The following is a 23,963-nucleotide window of genomic DNA, read 5'->3' on the forward strand; positions in this document are numbered from 1 at the left end:
TAGAGTACAGCCTGCAGGATTGCACACTGCAACGATATGTGTGGTGTGAGCATGTGAATGTAGGATGTAGGACACTGATGGAAACCTCATCTTCCTCTGTTACTCTCTACCCTTCTCCTTGAGTCATGGTCTCATGAAGGTAGACTTTTTTGTTTTTGCTTTTGTTTTTTTTTTTTTAAGACAGGGTTTCTCTGTAGCTTTGGATCTGTTCTGATTAAACTGGTGAATCAGTGAGCTCCCAGAATCCACCTGTCCCACTCTATCAATGGTTGAAGTGACAGGCATACAAAGCTATGTCCTCCTTTCTCCCTTTCTTCTCTCACTCTCTCTCTCTCTCTCTCTCTCTCTCTCACTCTCTCTCTGTCTCTCTCTCTCTCTCACTCTCTCTGTCTCTCTCTCTCCAGATATCACTGTATAGTCCTGGCTGGCCAGGAACTTGCTGAGATTAATGTGAGGTTAATGTGCCAGTACCTGGGGAGACAAACATACTTGTCTTTTCACCCCAGATAGGGAGCCCACACAGACCAAAGTATGCATATCACCAAAGTCTAACTTGGTGAATGAATGAGTTTTATTGGTCACTTACAGGAATATGGGTGAGGGGTTACTTACAGAAGAAGAAATGACTCTAAGACGGCTGCATCGCCAAAGCCCCACCCCAGCATGAGTGACAGCTCACAAAGTTGGGAACCTGGAGCACACTGCACAGCCTACAGTGTCCTTTCCAGGTACCCAGGCAGCCTAAAGCTCTTCCCCATAGTTCTTTTTGTCCAAGTCCCCACCAGCTTTGCAGCTCAGCTTCATCTCCTCTTAGATGAGGTCCTCTTAGCCTTGACTGTTTACTCAGGCAGGGAGGGGCGGTGGGTCTGGTTAGTCTCAGTGACTTTTTGAAGCTACTTTGTTTTTATTTACTTCCCTGTTTAAGGAGATTCCCTTTAGGATAGACTGTTTTTAATCTATGTATAGCAGATTACACTGCTATACACAATGCCTTCATCCATCCGTCATCCATTTTCTGTGTGTGTGTCCTGCCAAAGGGTTTCTCTGTGTAGCCCTGTTCTAGAATTCCCTCTGTAGACCAGGCTGACCTTGAGCTCAGGGGTCTGCCTGCTTCTACGTCCTGAGTACTAGGAATAAAGGCACATGTACCACCACACCCAGCTGAGTGCCTCACTTCTTAAACCGATTCTTAGAATTCAATCTTTGGTCCTCATGGTTGCATATCATGTCTTTACTCATTTAGCTGTAGCCCCAGCCAGTGAACCTGAACTTCTGATTCTTCTACCTCTGTTTTCCAGAGGGTGAGATGGCCAGCTTGTACACCCTATTTATTCAACCTTGGGAGTGGGGCAGGACTGCATGCCTCCTTGTCAGGTGCTTTTTTAGCCACTTCCATCTCTCACACTTGGCTTTCTGTTCATATTATCTGGTATTGTGGTTGCAAAGACCCAGCCCTTTTCCCTGCAAGTATTGGATCAGCCTTCATTATCAGAAACTGTCAGCTTTTGTGGCTTTTCCCCTTTCTTATTCATCCCCAAGCAGCTGCGTTTAGGAAACCCATTAGACTGTGACTGGAATGCTTTCTTTCTTTCTTTTTTTTTTTACTGAGAGGCTTCAGTGCCAGGCCTGAGCTGAGCACATTCTTGTAGTGAGATATCCACCCTGCCCACACCCACACCTGTTGCACTGGTGTGGATATGTCGTGGAAGGCTAGGTCTGGGGTCCGGGACTCCAGCTCGATCTCTTGCTTCCTGGTCATGTTGCGGAGAGCTTCCAAATGGCACCCATGGAGTGGAAACCCGCGGTGGTTATCTGTTTCGCGTATAAGTGAATTCTCCCTGAATAAACCTCACTTAACCTATACTGAGTCCCAGTGAATCTTATTTCTGACGCATTCATTCTGGGTGCCTTCTCTACATTTAGATAAAGTTACACTTATCATTGTGTATTGTGGGGCTGTAGGCAGGCATGGTCTCTTCATAGCATGCACACAGGTCAGGTCAGAGGATAACTTGCAGGAAGGAGTCTGTTCTTTGCCTTCAGTATATGGGATAAGGGGATGGTACTCAAGTCATCAGTCTTGGCAGCAAGCACCTCTACTTTTGATCCATTTCACCCCCCTCTGCATTCTGAATTCTGTCAGAAGGTTCCATCTTTCTCTGAGAGAGAGCTGTCAGCTGCTAGACAACAGAGACTCTCATATGCTCTCTTCCTATACAGGTCTTATGCTCTTGCTCGGTCAGTGGTTCTGATTGCCCCACACACCTAAATTGGGGTGGACAGTTTAGGAGACCTGGCAGGGAGGGTTTCCCCATGTGAAGTGTGTTGAAATGTGACAGCAATAACTCTTCATGTGACTGTTCCCCTTGGCCAGGCATCCCAGCTGACCCCAGAACATCTAGTACTCCCTTATCTTGCCTCCCACTTGCCCTACCAGCCTTCCTATCAGAGACACAGTATTCTGTAGCTTCTTCATGCTTCTAATAGTTGGGGGTTTTATATATTTACATGATTAATTCCTGTGGAATTTGTACGCGTCCGAGTCAGGACTATTTTCTTCCACTTAAACATTTTTGCTTTATCTGTGGATTGAAAATCTGTAGCAGAGGTTCACCTGCAGTTTACTGTGTGGCTGAGGCCAGCCATGAGCCCAAGTCTTCCCAAGAGCACCTTCTTTTTTCTTTTTCTTTTTCTGTTTTCTTTTTTTTTTTTTCTTTCTTTTTTAAGACAGGGTTTCTCTGTGTAACAGCCCTCTTTGTCTTGGACCAGGCTGGACTTGAACTCACAGAGATCAATCTGCCTCTGCCTCCCGAGTACTGGGATTAAAGGTATGTGCCACCACTGCCCAACAAGGGCATCTTCTTAATGCTGGGTCACAGGTGTGTGCCACCAAGCTGGCTTTAAACTCTCACTGTGTAATACTGACTTGCTTTGTAACTCACTCTGTTGACCAAGTTGGCCTGGAACTCACAGAGGTCCATTTGTCACTGCCTCTAGAGTGCTGGGATTAAAAGTATGTGCCACAGTAGCCTGCTCAAGGTTCTAAAATGTTTAAAAATATTTACTGTATTTTATGTGTATGAATGAGTTCACTATATACCTGGTGCCCTTAGAGGTAGGAAGAGGGGGCAGGACTTCAATTTCTGGAGCTGGAGTTACAGGAGAAGCTCTAATGTGGGTGTTGGGAACTGAACTCCAGTCCTTTGCAAGATCAGCAAGTGCTTTCAACCACTGACCCTTCTCTCCAAGCCTCAAGTACTGGTTTTTCGAGAGGGTTTCTCTGTGTAGCTTTGGAGTCTGTCCTGGAACTCACTCTGCAGACCAGGCTGGCCTCGAATTCACAGAGATCCGCCTGCCTCTGCCTCCCGAGTGCTGGGATTAAAGGCGAGCATCATTTAATTTTTTTTTTTTTTTTTTTTTAACCAGGGTTTAGCTGTGTTGAGTTGAGGGTGGCCTCAACTCAAGGCAGTCATGCCTCAGCTTCATAAGTACTGGGATAAAGCTTCTTAAGTACTGGGATAACACTTGTAGGTCACCAAGACCAGCATTTAGGGAAAGGAGGTTGCTGGGGATCAAACCTAGGGTTTTACAGAACTCAGACTACTAAATTCTCTATCTTAAATAAAGGAATTGGATATGAAGCAAGACTCCTCCCACTCAGGTGAGAGCCCAGCAGGAAAGGAGCCATCATCACCCTGCTGGGTCAGGTTGAGAGATAGAGGTTTGCAAATGACCTTGACTAGAATGAGGTAACATTGAGGGCTCCATGAAGAGGAAGCCATTTGAGAGCTGTCATTGAGGATGTGGTGGTTGGGGACATTTCATTTGACAGTCCTCAAGGCATGGTCTAGCTCAGAACAGAAGGAGCTGCCTGGGACCAGTCTACTATGTCCACTGCTAAATCTAGGTGAGGGCTGCTGGGGGCTTTGAGAAACACAGGATTTCTTTGGGAGTTCTGGTCACCCTAGTTCATGGCTTGCAGCTTTTAGCCCTGCCTGTTTGCTGAAGGCTGTAGCTTTGGGGTCAGGCAAGGCTTCCTTACAGGGAGCCAGAGGAGGGGAGGTGGCCTTTTTCTAGGGACAACTGATCAGAGAGCAGAGCCCAGATGGGTGTGCTAGACTCTGAGGTGGCAGCTGCAGTTATTAATAGTTTTTGTGTGAGGGAGTTCAGCTAGAGCCTTCCACATGTTAGGCTCTACCACTGAGCCACGCCCCCAGCCCCTCACTGGGGGATTCTAGACAGGGGCTCTACCACTGAGTCACCACCACATTCCATCCTTCCTACACCCCCTCCATTATTTATTAGGGAATTCTAGGTAGGGCTGTACCACTGAATGTCTTCCTGCAGCCCCTCACTGGGGGATTCTAGGTAGCAGCTCTATCACTGAGCAATGTCTCAGTGTGGTTTGGTGGTTGTTTTAGGTGTGTGCAATTGTGATAAGGGGTGCAGACAGGGACCCTCACCATATGCATTGGATGCCCTCAGATTATACACCTATAATAGATAGTGTACACATTACACCAACTGTATACCTTACTACTACTACTTTTTCTTCTTCTTCTTTGAGATAGGGTTTCTATGTAGCCTTGGCTGTTCTGTAACTAGCTCTGTAGACCAGGCTGGCCTCAGATTCACTGAGATTCACCATCCTCTGCATCCCGAGTCTTGGAATTAAAGGCTTGCACCACTACTGCCCAGTTACCTACTTCTTTAGTATACTTCCTGGTGGAGTCAATACCTGTTTGGAATGCCCAATATATGAATATGTATATAATATCTCTATGCCAACTGTATAGTTTAACCCTAGCTATGCCCCATACTGACACCTGCTGTTGACCCCTACCTTGACTGAACACCTGACAGTTCATCTTTGCACCCTGAAGTCCTAGTACCAGTTGCTTACTCCTGGCTGGCATCCTGTGCCTGATCTGTAAGGCCAGGACTGGCATTTTCTGCTGCTGCTACTGTGAGTCCCAGACTGGTCTTGAACTTGATCTTTTTTTAAAAAAAGATTTATTTTCATTTTATGTGCATTGTATGTCTGTGTGAGAATGTCAGATCCCCTGGAACTGAAGTTACAGAGCTGCCATGTGGGTGCTGGGAATTGAACCTGGGTCCTCTGGAAGAGCAGCCAGTGCTCTTAACTGCTGAGCCAGCTTTCCAGTCCTTGAACTTGATCTTATATCTGGCCTAGGCAGATTTCTTGTTTTTAAAGAGACTGGAGAGGCTGGCCTCTTAGGGCACCTATAGATGTGCCCAAATTACCCACCAACCCACCCACACAAATAGGTTGTTTTGTTTTTTTGCCTTTCCTTTTTTGTTTTTTGTTTTTTTTGAGATAGGGTCTCACTGTGTAACTCTGGCTGTTCTGGAACTTGCTTTGTAGATCAGGCTGGACTTGAACTCACAGAGACCAAAAGTAAAACCTTTTAAAAAAGAAAAAAGCCAGGTATGATGGCATGTGCCTTTCACCCCAGCATTCTAGAGAAGGATCCTAGAGAGTTAGAGGCTAGTCAGGGATACATAGTGAGACCCTGTATCAAAATAAGTGAATGAATGAATGAATGAAGGGGCTGGAAAGATGGCTCAGTGGTTGCAGCTCTTAGAAAGGACCTGGGTTGTTTTCAGTAGTCATATGGTAGGTGGCTCACAACAAACAGTCTGTAACTCTAATTCCAGGAAATCTGATGCCCTTTTCTGACTTAAGTGGGCACCAGGTATGCACATAGGACACATATGTACATGCAGGGAAAACACTCATACACATAAAATGAAATAAATAAATCTAAAAATAAGTAAGTAAACTCAGACTTTTAAAGGGATTGGAGTTGAACAAGATGGTGAGTTCCAGGCCAGCCTGGGCTACACAGTAAGATTTTTATCAAAAAAAAAAAAAAAAAAAAAAAAAAATCGAACCCAGAAGGGGGTTGGGATTTGCTCAATAGGTGGGGAGCTCTGGGTTCCCTACCTCCCAATGAATTGCATGATTCAATCCCAGCACTGGGGAGGTGGAGGCAGAGAGATGAATAGTTCAAGGTTGTGCTTGGCTGAACATTGAATCGTAAGCCAGTCTAAACTTCTCCCTGTAAGAAAAATCAAAAAGGGTTAATAGACCCCCCCCCATTTCATCCATTTGTTTGCATTTTAGCCCGAATATTTTCTCTTAGGTTTCTTGTTTTTTTGTTGTTTTATTTTTCAAGACAGTGTTTCTTCTGTGCAGCTTCAGCTGCCCTGGATTCGCTTATTCAGCGATCTGCCTGCCTCTGCCTATTTAGTGCTGGGATTAAAGGCTAAAGGCGCCACTGTAACCCAGATTTCTGCCTGTTTTCTTTCCTCCTTGTGCCTCAATTTCCATCTTGCATGATGGAACAGTCCGGGTGATCTTTTCGAGTTGAGAAAGAAGTGTCCCTGGATGCTTTGTTTCATGGGTGCATGGAAAGTGGGTGGGTGGAGGATGAGGCCTGAGCCCAGAGGAGCCATCTCAGGCTCCTGGGTGGGGGCTGGGTGAAGGTAGGGGGCAGGGAGGGCTAACTCTGGCCTTCCAGTGAGTGGCAGGAGCAGCTGCGGCCCCGCCCGGCCCAGCCCGGCCCTCTAGGTCGGCCCCTCCCCTTTGGTTATTTGGCTGGGGCCTGTCTGACCGGTTTGGTCCGTCCCGCCAGCCACTCTGCTAGGAGTAGCTGCTGCTGCGAGTGGCAGCAGCGTCCGGGAGGGCTCGAGACCTTCAGGGTACAGTTGGGGCTGCACCGCAGGGATGGGGAAGGATTCGCTGCATTACTACGGAAAGCACGGTATGCTGGCCCTCCTTGTGTACCCCGGGAAGAGCAGCAGGGACCTTGGACATCAGGGAAGGTTGCAAAAGGGAGGGGGAGTAATTGCACTTGAATCTCAGTTGTGTGCTCCCTTACCCCCCCCCCCCCCAGTCCCATGATAACTTCCATAGCTGCCTCAGACACCTCTCCACTCTCCTTTCCTAAGACCAGGGCCGCACCCATCCCCAGAAAACCTAAATCTCTCCACAGCGAACTTTGCCTTCTTTGCTCTGGTCCTAGTAAGCCCTTCCAGGCATTTCCCTTGGGTGACAGCAGCCAAGCTAGTCACCCCCAGGGATTCTAGTCTCTGCTATGGTCTCTGTTGACCTTGGAGCTTGGGTGTAGTCCCCTGGAGGTAGGATGCAGAAACAGCTCAGCGCTTCTTACGACTTGGGGACGCTGGGTCTCCCAGCTTCCTTGCTTGTGTCATTTTCTCACTCACCCTGCTTAATCCTGTTGACTTTCAGGGACTCCTCATAAATACGACCCCACCTTCAAAGGACCCATTTACAACAGGTAGGAGGCCCTGCCTTCCTGGGGAAGGGGGGAGAGAATGGGAGAATGTCTTGTGTTCCAGCTTGTTCTTCAGCAATGCAGGGTAAACCATTGCAATGTGATTCAAAAACTGGTTTTCTTAAGACTTCTCCAAGTGGAGCTGGGAGTGGAATTGATCCTCACACACCATAGGCATGCATTGTGCCCTTACATGGATCCTTTTTATTTATTTGTTTATTTCTGAGACAAGGTTTCTCTGTATTGCTTTGGAGCCTGGCCTGGAGGAACTCACTTTGTAGACCAGGTTGGCTTCAAACTCACAGAGATCCTCCTGCCTCTGCCTGCTGAGTGCTGGGATTAAAGGCCCACATCACCAACACCTGGCTGATTTTATGTGTATGTATGCCTGTGAGTATGGATGTAGTATGCATTTGTTACTGTGCATGTGTGGAGGTCAAAGGACGACTTTCATGACATGGTTTTCTCCTATCATGTGGGCCCCAAGGATCCCAGAAAGTCTGCCCCATCTGCTGAATCATCACCTAGCTCCCCCACCCCTACCAAGCACTGGATGACACTCCACCCCTACTTTTTTTGTTTGTTTGTTTGTTTAGTTTTATGGGGTTTTTGTTTGTGAGACAGAGCCATTCTTTGTAGACCTAGCTGTCCCTGAACTCTTTATGTAGATCAGACTGGCCTTGAACTCATGGAGATCCACCTGACTCTGTATGAGCCTTGTACATATAAACAACATTTTATTTGAGCTAGATGTGGCTTCCCAGTCCTTGATCTCAACTACTTGAGAGGCAAAAGGATCAAAGGTTCAATGTCTTGGGGTATAGGATTAATAAAATCATGATGTATTGCATGGAATTCTCAAATTAATAATAAAAGTTTTATTTAAAGAAGAGAGCCCTGAGCCTGGTCTACAGAGTGAGTTCTGGGACAGCCAGATCTACACAGAAAAATGCTGTCAGAGTCCTGGTTTAAAGGCATGTACTGTTACACCCAGCTTCTACTTAAATTTTTTTTTTTTTTAGATTTAATTTAATGTGTATGAATGTTTTGTCTGCATGTGTGCATGTGCACCATGTGGAGGTTGAAAGAGGTTCAGATCCCCTGGAACTGTATGGTTGTCTTGCCTGCATTTATGTCTGATTTGTGTGTGTGCCTGGTATCCAGAATGAGGTGTTAGATCCCCTGGGACTGGGTGTTTCCAGGTGGGTACTGGGAATCAAACCCAGTGGTCTTAAACCATGAGCTATCTCTTTAGCCAGTCTCTGTTTATTTAGTGAACACACACACACACACATATATATGGGGGGTTCAAGACAGGGTTTCTCTGTGTAGTCCTGGCTGTCCTAGGACTATCTTCTGTAGCCCAGGCTGGCCTCAAACACCCGCCTTTGCCCCTTTTGCTGGGATTAAAGGAATTCACCACTACTCCCTGGCTAGTGACTATTATTTTTTTTTTAAAAAATAAAGTTCAAGGCCTGCCTGGGTGACTTTTGGAGATCTTTTCTCAAAATTTTTAATGGATTTTTAAATTTATTTTATGTGTGTGTTTGCCTGCATGTATGTGTGTGTATCATGTACTAGCCTGGAGCCTGATGCCTGTTGCCCGCTGAGGTTAGAGGAGCCCATCAGATCCCAACTAGAGTTACTGATGGTTGTGAGCTGCCACCATGTGGTGCTGAGAATTGAGCCTTATCTTCTAGAGTAGCAACAGTGCTTTTTGTTTGTTTTGTTTTGCTTTTGAGACAGGGTCTCTCACCTAGTCCTGGCTGTCCTGGAACTTGCTCTGTAGACCAGGGTGGCTTTGAACTCAGAGATTCATCTGCCTATGCATGCCTCCAGAATGCTGGGATTAAAGGCATGAGCCACCACGCCCCGCCTGCAACAAGAGGTTTTCACTACTGAGCCATCTGTTCAGCACCCCAGATAATTATTTATTTGGAGCCACATATTTATTTATTTATTGTTTATTTATTTATTTATTTATTTAGAGCCAAAACTGAGATGAGGTTTGGTTGGTAAAATACTTTGCTGGTATGCAGGAAGCCCCATGTCCTTTCCAGCAATTAATTAACTTACTGGGTATGATCGGGCAAAACCTTATAACCTAAGCATTCAAAAAGTGGAGGCAGGAGGATCAGAGTTTAAGGTGAACTTGACTATATAGCAAGTTTGAGGGCAGCCTTGAGTATGTGGGCCTTGTGTTAATAAGTAAATAAAAAGTAAAAGGGGTAGTAAGGCAGCTCAGCTAGTACACAGTTGCCAGCAAGCCTGATGATCTGTTCCCCATCTGCATGATGGGGAAAGGAAATGGACCCCCCTCTCAAAGGCATGTGCATGCAGTCACAACTCACACACATACACAGACGAATTTGGGTTTTGTTTTGTTGGGAGAGTGGTTTTTTTGAGACGGGGTTTCTCTTTGTTGCCCTAGCTGTCCTGGAACTCACACTAAACCAGGCTGGCCTTCCAAGCCCTGGGGTTAAGTGCACCACCCAACTTGATGATTTTGTTTTTTAAGTGTGGATTGAGAAATGTGGCAGTTGGGTGATTGAAATATTGTGATATATTATTTATTATTTATTAAAGCTTGACTGAGGATTCAGAAAGCAAAGTCAGCCACAAGCTATAGAAACCAGACACACACCTTTAATCCCAGCAGCCAGAAGCTAGGAGGTGATGTTACACACCTTTAAGCCTAGGACTCAGGTTTAAGAGATATACGGCCACCCACATCTATTTAAGAGTAAATCAGTCTAAAACAGATTGTAGCTCATATCTTCAATCCCAACATTAGGAAGGTATATAAGACAGAAGCAAGGCCTCAGAGAGCCATTCATTCTCCAGCCACACTGAGGAGAGGTAGCAGTTTGAGACAGTGAAGAGCTTGTGCGTGGATCAGCCCTTTCAGCCTGAGCTAGAGGTGAGAGATAGTGGCTGGCTGATTTGCCTCTCTGATCTTCAGATTGAACTCCAATATTAATCTCTGGGTCTTTTATTTATTCGTGTTACACTGGAGAGCTGGCTCAGCAGTTAAGAGCACTTGTCCAGCCAATCATAAGGACTGGAGTTTGGGTCTCATCTCCCACATAGCAAGTCAGGTATTTCACAGGCACCTGTAACTCCAGTGTACTCTTCTGAGTTCTGCCTGTGCATAGGCACATAGACATATACATAAAAATGTGGACCAAAGAAACAGCTCAGTGGGTAAGAGCATTTGATAATGATTCTAGAGGACCAGGATTATTTGTTCCCAGCACCCACACACTGGCTTTTACCAACTATGTATAACTCCAGTGTCAGGGGGTCTGTCCAGTGAATTCTTCTGGCCTCCACATGATGCACACATGTGATACAGATACATGCAGGCAAGCAAACATTCTTCAATCCCAAGTGCTGGGATTAAAGGTGTGCACCATACTTGACTTGCAAGCAAACATTCTTACACATAAAGTAAAAATAAGTCTTAAAAAAATTTTTTTTTTGTTTGTTTGTTTTGGTTTTTTTTTTTTTTTTTAAGGTTGGAGAAATGGCTATAAAAAGGTCCTTAGGTGGGCAGGAGGCAGAGACAGGTAGATATCTGTGAGTTTGAAGCTAGCCTGGTCTACAGCTACACAGGGAAACCTGTCTTGAAAAACAAACAAACAACAAGTGCCTGCCACCAAGCTTAGCACTGACATGGTAGAGAGAACCAACTCCCAAAGTTGTCCTCTAACCTACACACAGAAAGGCAGGAAATAGAGAAGCAGGAAAAGGCAAATGATCTGAGACTGAAGAGATGGCTCAGCCTTTAAGAGCACTGGTTGCTCTTTCAGAGGACCCAAGTTCAATTCCCAACACTGCATGCAGTTCAGGAGTCTACAGGCACGAGGTGCACATATTGCTCACAGACATACTATGCAGGTAAGACACTCATATACATAAATAAAAGTAAAAAAATGTAAAAACTGCACTTAGGTCAGATGTGGTGGCACACACCTTTAATCCCAGCACTCTGGAGGCAGAGGCAAGTGGATCTCTGAGTTTGAGGCCGCTATGTTATACATAGTAAGTTTTAGGCCAGCCAAGGCTACATGGTGAAACCCCTTTTCAATAAGGGGGGGGGGCACATGATCCTTAGTCTATAGTTCAGATTCCTCATAAAAAGGGGTATGTATAAGGTCACAGGTCACATGTTCTGATGCCATTTTGCTCCCTAGGGGTTGCACAGATGTCATTTGCTGTGTGTTGCTCTTCTTGGCCATTGTAGGCTATGTGGCTGTGGGCATCATAGGTAAGTGCAGGGAGGGAGAGGACTTGGGCTTCTCAGGTGGGAGGGGCTGGCACAACCTCTGGGGTACAGGGTGGTGCTGTGGCTTCGAAGTGACAGAGCCTCTGTATTCCTGGGTCTCTCCACAGCCTGGACCCATGGAGACCCTCGGAAGGTGATCTACCCTACTGATAGCCGGGGCGAGTTCTGTGGACAGAAGGGAACAAAAAATGAGTGAGTTTGTTTGTTTGTTTGTATATATTTACTTAAGCCACAATACCTAATGGAGGTCAGAGAATCTGTACCTTTCTTCCATCACGTGATTCACAGGGATGGAACTCAGGTTGGCCAGGCTTGGTGTCAAATGCCCTAACCCTCTGAGCCACCTCTGGGCCCAGTAGGTGCAAAGTTTTGACCAACTCTATTCACCCTCCTCCTACCCCAGGCACAAACCCTTCTTGTTTTACTTCAACATCGTGAAGTGTGCCAGCCCACTGGTTCTGCTGGAATTTCAGTGTCCCACCCCTCAGGTAACATGTTCCCACAACTCTGTCCTCATGAACATCAGGAGACCTCTGTCCTGGTTGGGGTCTTGGTGTCCTGATCCCATATTCCCTTTGTTTCACTCCCAGATCTGTGTGAAGCAGTGCCCAGACCGCTTTCTCACATTTCTGAATGCACGCAACTCTCGTGACTTTGACTATTACAAACAATTCTGCGTGCCAGGCTTCCAGAACAGTAAAGTGAGCAGAAAGACCTCTATGGTGCCCAGAGAAGGGACAAGGGGAGGGACACGGGAAGTTACCCTCCTCAGAGATGCACTTCTTCCCATTCTCTCTGCAGGGGGTGGCTGAGGTGCTCCGAGATGAGGAGTGTCCAGCGGTTATCATCCCCAGCAAACCTTGTGAGTACTGGGGATCACACAGGATTAGATGGCCCTGGGGAATGGGTTCATCTGATGGTTTCTTCTGCTCCCACAGTGGCCCAGCGGTGCTTCCCAGCCATCCACGCCAACAAAGGGGTCCTCATGGTGGGCAATGAGACGACCTATGAGGATGGACATGGAACCAGGAAGAATATCACGGAACTAGTGGAGGGTGCCAAGTAAGAAGGCAGCCCTCTAGTGTAGGCGCCTGGGTTTCCGGGGTGGGACTGGAGCTGGCCGTCCCTGGGAATGACTTGAGTCTCTTCCACCCCCAGGAAGGCCAACATGGTTCTAGAGGCCCGGCAGCTCGCCATGCAGATATTTGAAGATTACACTGTATCCTGGTACTGGATTGTCATGTGAGTTGGAAGGAAGGTGGCTGTCCCCAGGCTACCACATCTGTGACCTGTGAGCCTAAGGACATTGTCACTCATGCTCCTGTCTTATCCCCTAGAGGTTTGGTCATTGCCATGGTGCTGAGTCTCCTGTTCATCATCCTGCTGCGGTTCCTGGCAGGCATTATGGTCTGGGTGATGATTGTTATGGTGATCCTGGTGCTTGGCTATGGTGAGTCTCCCCCTTCCTTCTACTCTTTCCTGCCTAAGGTCTACAAAGTACCATTGCCTTTTGTCCTGATGACAGCTCATCAGAAATGTCATCTCAAGTCTTCAGATGTTTTTCACTGTTTAATGGACATGTTTGTAAAGACGCTCATGCTACAACAGTGCTACTGTTATAGGTACTTCGGGGCAGCCAGGGCCCATCAAGAGGGGCAGGGTGAAAACAACTTTCTGGGGCTAAGCTTGTAACTTAAGCACTTGCCTATACCCCTCCAGTGAGGGGCTGGAATCCTGGCTCAGTGTTACAATGCTAGCACATGCAAGGCCATCTACCACCAAAGAGAGAGAGAGAGAATTTTCCTCTGAACTATGAGAACCAGGACCTGGTTTGATATTTTAATTAACAACAAAAGACATGAAGACATTTGCTTAATCTAGTAATAGGCTTGTGCACTATAGTGCCCAAGGCGCTGGGTTCAAATCCCAGCTTTGCTGCTTCCCAGCTCTGTCCTTGGGCATATGACTAAGCCTCCCTGTGCATAATTACTTCCATCTAATGGGAATAATTAATGTTTCCTAGTTGGAGACGTAATGAGAAGGTAGTGATGTAGTAAATGTGAGGTTATTATCAAGAGGAGAGCTTGTGAGGGCAGAGGCCTGGTGTATGAACCAGTGGCTGTTCTGACTAAGTTCTCTTCTTTTGTGTTTGTTTGTTCGTTTGTTTTTGGGAAGGGCTCGAGAAACACTGACTAGCCTATAACTCTATCTGTATACCAGACTGCCCTCAAACTCAGAGCTCCACCTGCCTCTGCCTCTGGCTCTGGAGTGCTGGATTAAATGCTAGCGCCACCACTGCCTGGCTCTTTTGTATTTTTATATTATGTTCATTTGTTGTGTGCATCTGTGTGCATGCATGCATGTGTAACACAATGTGTATATAGAGGTCAGAGGACAAATTACAAAAGTGGTTTCTCTCCTTCTGCTGTGTGGGTACCAGGGATTGAACTCATGTCACCAGACCTGGCAACAGGTGCCTTTATCTACTGAGCCCTTGCTGGTCTTTATTCTGATCTTTTTCCTTTTAAATTTCATGTAAGGATAAATGCTTGGGAACTCAATCTGAAGATCCAGATACCAAAACATTTGGGTTATCATGCTGGTACATGCCTGTTTTCTTCTGCCAAGAGGGTTAAAAATTTGAATTGGATCTTGCCATATAGTAAGACCTTGTCTCAAAACAACAACAACAAAAAAAGTTCATGTTAATTATGGTTTGAGCTGTTATTAGCAATTTAGGTGACTTATTTGTTTGTATTTTGAAGCAGGGTCTCAGTGTGTATAGCCCTGGCTGGCCTGGAACTTTGGTAGAGATCTGCCTAGGTAGAGATATGCCTCCCAAGTACCTGCTCCAAGTACAGCCTTGCTGGCTACAGGCTGTCATTAGGTGGGAGGGCATCCTAGTACCCATTCATTGTTCCATCCATTTATCAGGCGAGAGCCTGGTCTTACAACAAGTTCCAGGCCAGCCAGGGCTACCTAGTGAGACCCTATCTCAAAAAATAAACAAAAAAGAAAATTACTGGGTTGTGGCTGTATACAGGCATATTTCACTGTTATATGGAGTACTCGAGACTGAGGGGAGAGGCGGGCTCTGCTGTTTCCTTGGTGGACCTTGGCTTCCAGACGGACCTCCGAGTGTACCTGCATTTGCGGCAGACCTGGATGGCCTTCAGTGAGTTGGACCATCTGCTCTCCTTGCTTGCATTATGGGAAATTTTGGCGTGATTGTGGTGGATTCCCTAAAAGCTCACTCTCAGTTCTTACAGAAATCATTTAATTGTATGTTGTTTTATTTATTTTTAAATAAATTTGATTCTTATTACTTTTGATTTTTAAAAATTATATATTATGTTTCTTTGTTCGGAGGGGACATCTATGCCAAAGCCCTGCTGTGTTGAGGTCAGGGAACTTTCCACACATCAGTTCTCTGCTTCCACTGTGGGTTCTGGTAATTGAAGTAAGATCATCAGGCTTGGCCACAAGTGTCTTTAGCTGATGGCTGCCCTCCCTTTTCCACAGTGATCATTTTAAGCATCCTAGAAGTGGTTATCATCGTGTTACTCATCTTTCTTCGCAAGAGAATACTGATTGCCATAGCCCTCATCAAAGAAGCCAGCAGGTATGGTCTGGAGAGCCTGGGGTGTCAGCCTGGGGTATCTGGTCCTGATGTATATTTCTGTTTCTCCTCAGGGCTGTGGGACATGTCATGTGCTCCATGCTCTACCCACTGGTGACTTTCTTCCTCTTGTGTCTCTGCATTGCCTACTGGGCCAGTACCGCTGTGTATCCGCCACTCAAGTGTCAGTCTGTGGTCCCCAGGAACATATGTCCTAAATGTCCTACATCTCAGGGTGGGGTTAGACTGTGGTTGGGGTGTTTGGTCCCTCCCCCATGGCCCTCTTTATTTTAAAAATTTCTAGGCTGGGCAGTGGTGGTTTACACCTTTAATGCTAGCACTCAAGAGGCAGAGGCTGGCAGATCTCTGTGAGTTGGATGCCAGCCTGGTCTATAGTGATTCTCTTACCTCTGTCTCCTAAGTCTTTGGATTACCTAAGTCCTGGATTACCCCAAATCCTTGGATTCTCAGCCACAGATTTCAGTTTCTTTAATTAGCCTTCAGCTTCCTGTCTACCTCTAATGTAGCTGTGTACAAGATTTTTGATGATTCGTCCTGCCCACTTGTAGGAAAAACCTGCAACCCAGAGGTAGGCATCCCTGCCATGGGGAGGACATTGCCCTGGCAGCCTCCCCTTGAAGATAATTCTGCAAACATTTGGCACTTGCTGTATGTGTTAAGCTGAGTGGGGTGGAGCTCTCAAGTCTTGCTGGATTTGGTAATTTTTCAGGGCAAGGCCAGAGCTGACTATAATCTTTTCCCTCTATGGTGTCACTTTTTGTCCCTCCACCCTTTTCTTCTGTGTGTGTGTGTGTGTGTGTGTGTGTGTGTGTGTGTGTGTGTGTGTTATATGTACATATGTGTTTATGGAGTGCCCTGTTCCATATTTTCCAGTCTTATTCGCCTCAGTCAGCATCTCTCACTAAATCAGAGCTACAGGGCTAGCACTGGGGCTACAGGCTAGCACAGACCACACCCAACTATTTATTTATAGGAGTGCTAGAGGCTTGAACTCAAGCTCTCATTCTTAAGTCCCCTTACCTACTGAGCCATCTCTTCAGGCCCCCAACACCTTTCTCTGGTCTTTTGTAATGGGTAGTCTTGCTTCTAGGACATATCCTGTGGTTCTTTGACTCTGTGTTGTTTGGGGTTCCTCATCCCTTCCTCAGACCTTCCCTTCAGTGAATGAGAGCCACCAGTGTCCCAGTGGCCGCTGCCAGTTTGCATTCTACGGTGGCGAGTCTACCTACCACCGTGCCCTGCTGGGTCTGCAGATCTTCAATGTATTCATGTTCTTCTGGTTGGCCAACTTTGTGCTGGCGCTGGGCCAGGTGACCTTGGCCGGAGCCTTTGCCTCCTATTACTGGGCTATGCACAAGCCTGATGACATGCCTGCCTTCCCCCTCTTCTCTGCTTTTGGCAGAGCACTCAGGTAAAGAGGAGTGCTGGGATGGGAAGGGAAGGGATGCAGGGACCTCATCTGGCTGAGCCACTGATGGCCCTTTTTAATTCCAGGTATCACACTGGTTCCTTGGCCTTCGGCTCACTTATCCTGGCCATCGTGCAGATCATCCGAGTGATGCTGGAGTACCTGGACCAGCGTCTGAAAGGTGCTGCCCTGCCTGTAGTGCCTTCAGCTAGGGCCTGGGCTTAGTCTTGATTGGGTCTTGCTTGAGGGGTAGGGGCCAAGCTAAGCCTCTGCTGGGTTTCTGTTTGAGGAAGGAGTGGGACTAAGAGGCAGAGGAGCAGCTAGCAGAGCCAACTGAACTGCTTGGAGTTTCTGTTGTTGAGGTGTGGGTCCAGGAGGAGCAGTGGGCCATTGGCTCTGGCTAGCAAGGCTTTTCACTGTTTGGCCTAAAACTCCATGTGTAGATCAGACTGGCCTAGAACTCACACGTCCATCTGCTCTGTCTCCAAGTGTTGAGATTGACAGCAAATATCACCACCTGCTGTCTTGACTTAAAAGGCTGGTGTCCCACTCACTAAATAGCCAAGAATGACCTTAATTCCTGATCCTTGGAGATCCCTTTTGTGGGTCAGCACCTGGATTGATTGATTGATTTTGAGGCAGTCTTTCTACATTGTCCAGATTAGCCTTTGTAGTTGAGGCAAGCCTCAGACTTGCAATCCTTAGCTGTCTTTCTGAACTCTAGGAGTCTACCAGTTCAGGCCAGTCTCTTGCCACCCCTAACTCCTTTCTCTTCTCTTTCAGCTGCACAGAACAAGTTTGCCAAGTTCGTTATGGTCTGTCTCAAGTGTTGCTTCTGGTGCCTAGAGAAGTTTATCAAATTCCTGAATAGGAATGCCTACATCATGGTGAGCCAGGGGTGCTGCCCTGGGTGGGCTACCCCCCATGTCTGTCGCACAGGCCTTAGAACTTCTCTTTATTCCAGATTGCCATCTACGGCACCAACTTCTGCACCTCAGCCAGGAATGCCTTCTTTCTGCTTATGAGGAATATCATCAGGTGAGGGGACATGCCTCTATCCCCAGCCTCTCTGCTTGTCTCATCTCACCTTTCCCAGCCTCCCTCATGCCCCAGCCCCTCTCAACCAGCCTCCCCTCCCAGGCTCTGAGGCCACACCCACTCATTCCTTCACTCTCCCCTGCAGGGTGGCTGTCCTGGACAAAGTCACCGACTTCCTCTTCCTGCTGGGCAAACTTCTGATTGTGGGTAGTGTGGGTGAGTGGCGCTGCTGGGCCTGTCCTTGCTGGGGCGTGGAAACCTGTAGGGAATGACCTGTAAACTGGTGTCAGGCTCAGGTGATCTTGCCGAGTCCTCCTTGGGGACTCAGCCATTCCACATCATCCCATCTTAGGCATCCTGGCCTTCTTCTTCTTCACACATCGGATCAGAATTGTGCAAGAGACAGCCCTGCCTCTCAATTACTACTGGGTTCCGATACTGGTGAGGACCTTTGGGAACAGATCAGGGTCTAAGTAGAAAGGGGTGGGGGGATTAGGATTTGCTTAGATTCCTTTGGTGATAGTTAGAGGTGGGATAGCCATTGGTTATTTGGTCCCTAAGTATTTACAGAGCACAGGATGGAGGGACTTTTGATCTTCCTGCCTCCAAAACCCTAGAATTACAACCAAATTTTGTCATGTCAGGCAAGGCCTTACAGTTTAGATGCATAGGGACATTATCTAGTGATGACCCTGATGGCACACACCTATTATCCCAACACTAGGAAGTGCAGACAGAAGAACCTGAAATTCAAAGTCATCCTCAGCTATGTAATGAATTCAAGCTCAGCCCTGGCTCCATAAGACTCTCAAAAAACAAAAGATAAGAAAGAGTAACTCATAGTTTTTGCATATGTGTATGACGGCATGTGACAGAACATGCTTCTGCAAGTGGAGGCCTGAGGTTAATATCAGGGTGAATTCCTTGATGGATCTGGCAGGATTTCCTGCTAAAACCAGAACTCCATGGTTTTTGGCTAGTGTAAGTAGCCAGTTGACCTTAGAGATCTGCTGTTATCGGCCCCAAGTGCTGGAATTATAAGCGGCCACCACACCCTTCTGCATGGGAACTGGGATGTGAACTCAGGTCCTCAGTTTTACATAGCAAGTACTTTATCCACTGACATCTTCTAGATATTCCAGGGAGTGCTGGAACTTGCTATGCAGCTCAAGCTGACCTCACACTCAGGCTCTCCTTACATTGGATCCTCCAAAGTGCTGAGGTCATGGTCCCAGTGTAATGTAGATTCAACTCTATCATGCCCTAAACACACATAAAACTGAAGCTGGATGAAGCCTCAAGGGGAAATGCACAATGCTAGGACACTGTGAAGTGGGATCTAGATACTAGAGTGAGGACTTGCTGTTGAGCTGAAAGCAAAAGGTGTTGAGCTATAAACTGGGCAGCACATGCAAAGGCACTGAGGCTGGAGAAAGCAAAAGAGCATTGTGTACCTGATAGGTTTCTCCTAGCTGAGGTGTGGGAGATGCTCTTCCAGGGCAGACATGGTGACTCAGGTCTGTTATCCCAATCCAGCAGAAGCAGGAGGGTCAGGAATTTTGTGTCATCCCTGGCTGCTCAGTATTAGGTCAAATTGAGATATATGAGACTCTCAAAAAAAAAAAAAAAAAAAAAAAAAAAAAGTATTCCAGAGAGGCCAGATTGGACTGGCTGTGGTGGAATTGTGAGTTCATGTCTAGCCTGGGCCACAGAATGGTACACATGCACAAGCACCCTTACCATGTTTACGTCTATAACTCCAGTACTGTGAGGATCTCCAGAGCTCACTGACCAAATATTCTAGCCAATCAGTGAGTGCCAGTGTGTCTCAGATAACTAAGGTAAACATCTAGCAAGGTGGTTCAGTAACTTCCAAACCCGAAGACATGAATTCTGTGCCTTGGGCCACATGGTGCGTGGGGACAATCAGCTGCCACAGTTAACTTCTGACCTTGTGCACTGTGGTATGTGCACGTCTCGTGAAATTACACACAAGCACACACGCAGGCACGCACTAAACTTAAGTGGAGAGAGAGGACAACCGATACTGACCTGGCCTTCACACACACTAACACAGAGGACTCAGTTGTTGATTTGTACCTATAATCTCAGCACTCAAAAATAGAGAAGTGGCTCTGCAGTAAGAGGGCAGCTGCTCTTGCAAAAAACTCAATCCCTAGCAACTGTTTTGGGCTGCCTTCTATTCTAGCTCCAGGGATCCAATGCCCTCTTCTGGTGTTCCCAGGCAATTGCACTCAGGTATGCATGTGCGTATGTATAATCAAAAATAAATCTTTTTCACTGGGAAAAACAAGAAAAGGATTTATTCATTGTAGCCACATTGACATCATGATAATAGTGTTTTGTTTTGAGGTAGAGTCTCACCATGCAGCCCTGGATGACCTGGTACTCTGTGTAGACGAAGGTGGTCTTGCCCTCACAGAGACCTGTCTGCCCCTGCTTTTCAGGTGCTGGAATTAAAGGCATGCACCACCACACCAAACAAAAGAAAAGTTTTAAGGGGATGGAGAGATGCATCAGAGTTAAGAGCACTTGTTGCTCTTGCAGAGGCCCAGCACCCACATGGTGGTTTACAACCAACTTTAACTCCAATCCTGGGGGATCTAATGACCTCTGATAGTCATGGGTATCAGACACACAGCACATGTAGTACACATACAAACACAAACATTCAGGCAAAACACTCACATGTAAATCTTTTTTGGTATTTTGAGACAGGGTTTCTCTGTATTGCTTTGGAGAGTGTCCTGGAACTCGCTCTGTAGACCAGGCTGGCCTTGAACTCACAGAGATTCACTTGCCTCTGCCTCCCAAGTGCTGGGATTAAAGGCATGTGCCACCAATGCCCGGCAATATAAATCTTTTTTAAGAAAGATAAAAAAAAGGATGGAAAGATGACTCAGAACCTGAGTTCATTTCCTAGCAACCACATTGAGGCTCACCAATCATCTATAATGAGATCTTCTGACCTGGAGACATACATGCAGGCAGGATACTATATATACTATATATTAAACTTTTTTTTTTAATGGGTAAAAATGTTTTAATGATGAGGCAGGAGGATTGCCATGAGTGCCACAACCACAGATAGCTTCTGGGCTCATGAGAATGAGAAGTCTCAGCCTAGGCAGAACAGAGTGACGGGTACTTTGTTCTACACTGGGCTGAAACAAAATGTCTCCTCTTAAATAGACAGTGATTATTGGCTCCTATATGATCGCACATGGCTTCTTCAGCGTCTACGGCATGTGTGTGGACACATTGTTCCTCTGTTTCTGTGAGTGACCCCTTTATCCCAGCCCACCAGGGGCCCTGATCCCTTCTCCCCACCTGATAAGGAAATACCTCCCCATAAAAGCACTACCCTCACCCCAGAGTTCTGGGGTTCTGGATGTCCCTTCTATTACTAGGCCCATGCATGCTTTCTGACTGCCTTGCCATTCACTGAGCTAACTGTTCCTCACTCTCCTATCCCCAAGCTATAGCTGGGACACTCTGTCCCCTGGGTCTTTGGCTTCAAAATGTCTGCCTTTGTTGGGAATTAGAGCAGGGTCCATGGCTGTTGCTAACTCTGGTCTCCACGTATCTTTTCTCCACCCCCCCTTCTTTTCCTTTCCCCATGCCTGCTGACTTCTTCCCTGTTTTTCCTCTGCCTCCCTTTTCCACCCCTTCCTTTCCTGACCACCCCATTTTTCACCCCCTGCTGGTGCCTGGGGGGCCCAGGTGAGGACCTTGAGAGGAATGACGGCTCTCAGGAGCGACCCTACTTCATGTCGCCCGAGCTAAGAGACATCCTATTGAGTTCGCAGGCGGGCAAGCAGGAGGAAGTTGAGGAGGAGTAGAGAGTGAGGGAGACTGGCAAGCGGGCCAGGGGTCCTCTGGAGACCGGGTTTGTGCATGTGATGGGGCTTCCTTGACGGGAATGTGGGCCTCCTGTAGTCATTTCCTACCCCTCTCTCTTTTCCAAGACTAGGCAGTCATCCCGCTATTGAGCCATACACCCACCTTCTCACTGGGGCATTCTAGGCCACTGCTCTACCACTGAGCCATGCCCCAGCCCCTTACTGGGAAATTCTAGGCAGGGGCTCTACCCATGAGCTATGCCCCTTGTCTTGTTTACTTTTATTTGGGGACAGTGTCTCACTCAGATGGCCAGGCTGGCTTTGGACTTACTGTAAAAGTAGGTCTTAAGCGTGGAGTTTTTCTATCTCAGCTTCTTAAAACACTTTGGGTAACAGGCCTATACCGCCGGGCCCTGCTCGTCTGTGTTTTGCTTTCTAACCCCTCCCCCTGACTTCTCTGTGGCCCTCTGTTTCCTTCCCTGTTCCTTATCCCAACCCCTGCCTGTTGACTCCCTCTCATATTGCCTGCTGTGGGGCTCTGTCCACAGTGGAGGATCTGGAGAGAAACGACGGTTCAGCTGAGAGGCCTTACTTCATGTCTTCCACTCTCAAGAAACTCTTGAATAAAACCAACAAGACTGCAGCAGAGTCCTAAAGACATCTGCCCTGGCCCTCTCAGGAAGCTGCCATCTGGTGCTTGCTAACTGTCTGGGTCAGAATCCCCAGCTCATTGAACTTGTCTGAAGTCATGTCACTGCCTCTGCTACCCTCCCTGAGTTCCCATTTCCAGGGACTTAGAGGATTTGGGGCATTGCTTCCTATGCCCAAGGGCACTTGGGAGTTTTCAGTGAAGCCCTAGCAGACGGGACAGAATGGGTCCCTCCAGTCCTCACTGGCATAGATGGTGCCAATATGGTGAAGTCACTTGACGTCAAGGGTGTCTGCAGCAAGTTTCTTTGTATTTCCTGTGCTCCTTTCAGCCAAGAGAGAAAAACTGGATGAAGGAGCTTCTGCAAGTGGGCTCAATGAGCTCAATGAACAGAAGCTCCAAGCAACTCCTGCCTACTCCAGCTGGGACAGAATTGGATCTTCATGGCTGGTTTGGCCCAAGGGCCAACAAATGCATTTCTCATCCTCATTACTTTTTAATCTAGACATTCAGTAAGGGGCCTGTTTGCTTTTGTTCCACCCGGCTCCATGGTGCCTTTCATTTGTAGCCCCACCTCCAGACTGGGGGTGGCTGGGGTCACAGGAAGGAGTGTGCGCCCACACTGAAGGAATCTTCCTGATAGACAGTATGGGGAAAGGGCCCAATGCAAGGGTCGAGAGTGGTAGTTGGAAGTGGTCCTGGGGAATAAGCCTCTGTGGTTAGATACTCCAGAGCAGCCTTGGCTGATGGCTTCTTAATGGAAAGCTTGAAGGAGGACAGAGCCTGCTGCCCCACCCCTTTTTCTGCCAGTAATCCACACTGCTGTCTTTGTAAGATGAAAGAAACTTAAGTTCCCTCAAGGGATGGTTTCAGGGTGGAGGTGGGTGTGCTATGTGTTCCGAGCTAACTAGGCCTACCTTGTTTCACCTGATACTAGAATCTTCTTGCCAAATGTCTTGAACTTGGAAGCAGTTGACTGACCCTCCACTTTACCTGTCACATGCTCAGACCATCCTGTCAGTAAGATACCAGGGTCTGGGAAAGAGGCCCCCAGCCTGGGGTCCTCAGTTTTCTGTGCCTGCCTTGTGTGTACCATCCCACTTGACCTTTCTCCTGTCTGCCCAGCCCTGAGCTCACATAATTACATTCCAACCATTTAATAAAGTGCCTCTTGTACAGACCCTGACCAGGTGTGTTTGCAGTAGGGCTGTGGGAAGCTGCTGGGAACAAGGGCTTCCAGTGCTCTGGGCAGCTCCAAGCTGTGGCAGCTTACTCAAAGGGAAGAGGAGGGATCAGAATCCAGCCTTGATCTCACCTCCAAAGCTGCCTCTGTTGAGTCTCTGTAGTCCCCTAATGAATAAAAAATTCTGATTAGGAACTGATCTGAGGAGTCCAGAAACAGCTGCTTGCTTCCTACCTCCTCCCCAACAGTTACCTGTCCCTCTACCTAACATCTCACAATTGAGGATAACTACTTTCAATTTTTATTTTTGAGACAGGATTTCTCTGTGAAGCTCTGTAGACCAGACTGGCCTCCAACTCACAGAGATCCACCTACATCTGCCTTCCAAGTGCTGGGTATAGGTATGTGCCACCACTGCCTGACGCTGCTTTTATTTTATTTTATGTGTGTCTGTGAATGTATTCTGTGTGAACGCAGTTGCCCATGGAGGCTGGAAGAGAGTGGTGGAGTCCCTGGAGCTGGACTTAGCAGTGGTTAAGAGCCACATGTGGGTGTTCCTCAGCAAGAGCAGA

General features: G+C 47.2%; 1 protein-coding gene across 3 annotated transcripts in view; it reads left to right on the top strand.

Annotated features, from left to right (window-relative positions):
- The window catches only part of Slc44a2 (solute carrier family 44 member 2), a 32,629-nt gene extending 9,240 nt beyond the window's left edge, over positions 1–23,389 (top strand). The window contains exons 1-23 of one of the 3 annotated variants that reach the window (XM_051196778.1): positions 6,708–6,788; positions 7,277–7,325; positions 11,519–11,592; positions 11,718–11,802; positions 12,014–12,098; positions 12,201–12,311; positions 12,412–12,472; positions 12,549–12,672; positions 12,769–12,852; positions 12,948–13,060; positions 14,654–14,785; positions 15,133–15,232; positions 15,304–15,396; positions 15,734–15,818; positions 16,399–16,661; positions 16,745–16,839; positions 17,442–17,545; positions 17,623–17,696; positions 17,842–17,912; positions 18,049–18,137; positions 20,910–20,994; positions 21,441–21,606; positions 22,108–23,389. In XM_051196778.1, the coding sequence (XP_051052735.1) occupies positions 6,752–6,788; positions 7,277–7,325; positions 11,519–11,592; positions 11,718–11,802; positions 12,014–12,098; positions 12,201–12,311; positions 12,412–12,472; positions 12,549–12,672; positions 12,769–12,852; positions 12,948–13,060; positions 14,654–14,785; positions 15,133–15,232; positions 15,304–15,396; positions 15,734–15,818; positions 16,399–16,661; positions 16,745–16,839; positions 17,442–17,545; positions 17,623–17,696; positions 17,842–17,912; positions 18,049–18,137; positions 20,910–20,994; positions 21,441–21,559 (2,133 nt within the window). In that variant the 5' untranslated portion in view covers positions 6,708–6,751 and the 3' untranslated portion in view covers positions 21,560–21,606; positions 22,108–23,389. Of the gene's footprint in view, positions 1–6,707; positions 6,789–7,276; positions 7,326–11,518; positions 11,593–11,717; positions 11,803–12,013; positions 12,099–12,200; positions 12,312–12,411; positions 12,473–12,548; positions 12,673–12,768; positions 12,853–12,947; positions 13,061–14,653; positions 14,786–15,132; positions 15,233–15,303; positions 15,397–15,733; positions 15,819–16,398; positions 16,662–16,744; positions 16,840–17,441; positions 17,546–17,622; positions 17,697–17,841; positions 17,913–18,048; positions 18,138–20,909; positions 20,995–21,440; positions 21,607–22,107 lie in introns of those variants that run through there. The other 2 variants (XM_051196779.1, XM_051196780.1) reach the window with 2 other exon arrangements.
- Positions 23,390–23,963: the final 574 nt, after the last annotated feature.

This window comes from Phodopus roborovskii, unplaced genomic scaffold (genome assembly GCF_943737965.1).
Source record: "Phodopus roborovskii unplaced genomic scaffold, PHOROB, whole genome shotgun sequence".
Taxonomy (NCBI): domain Eukaryota; kingdom Metazoa; phylum Chordata; class Mammalia; order Rodentia; family Cricetidae; genus Phodopus; species Phodopus roborovskii.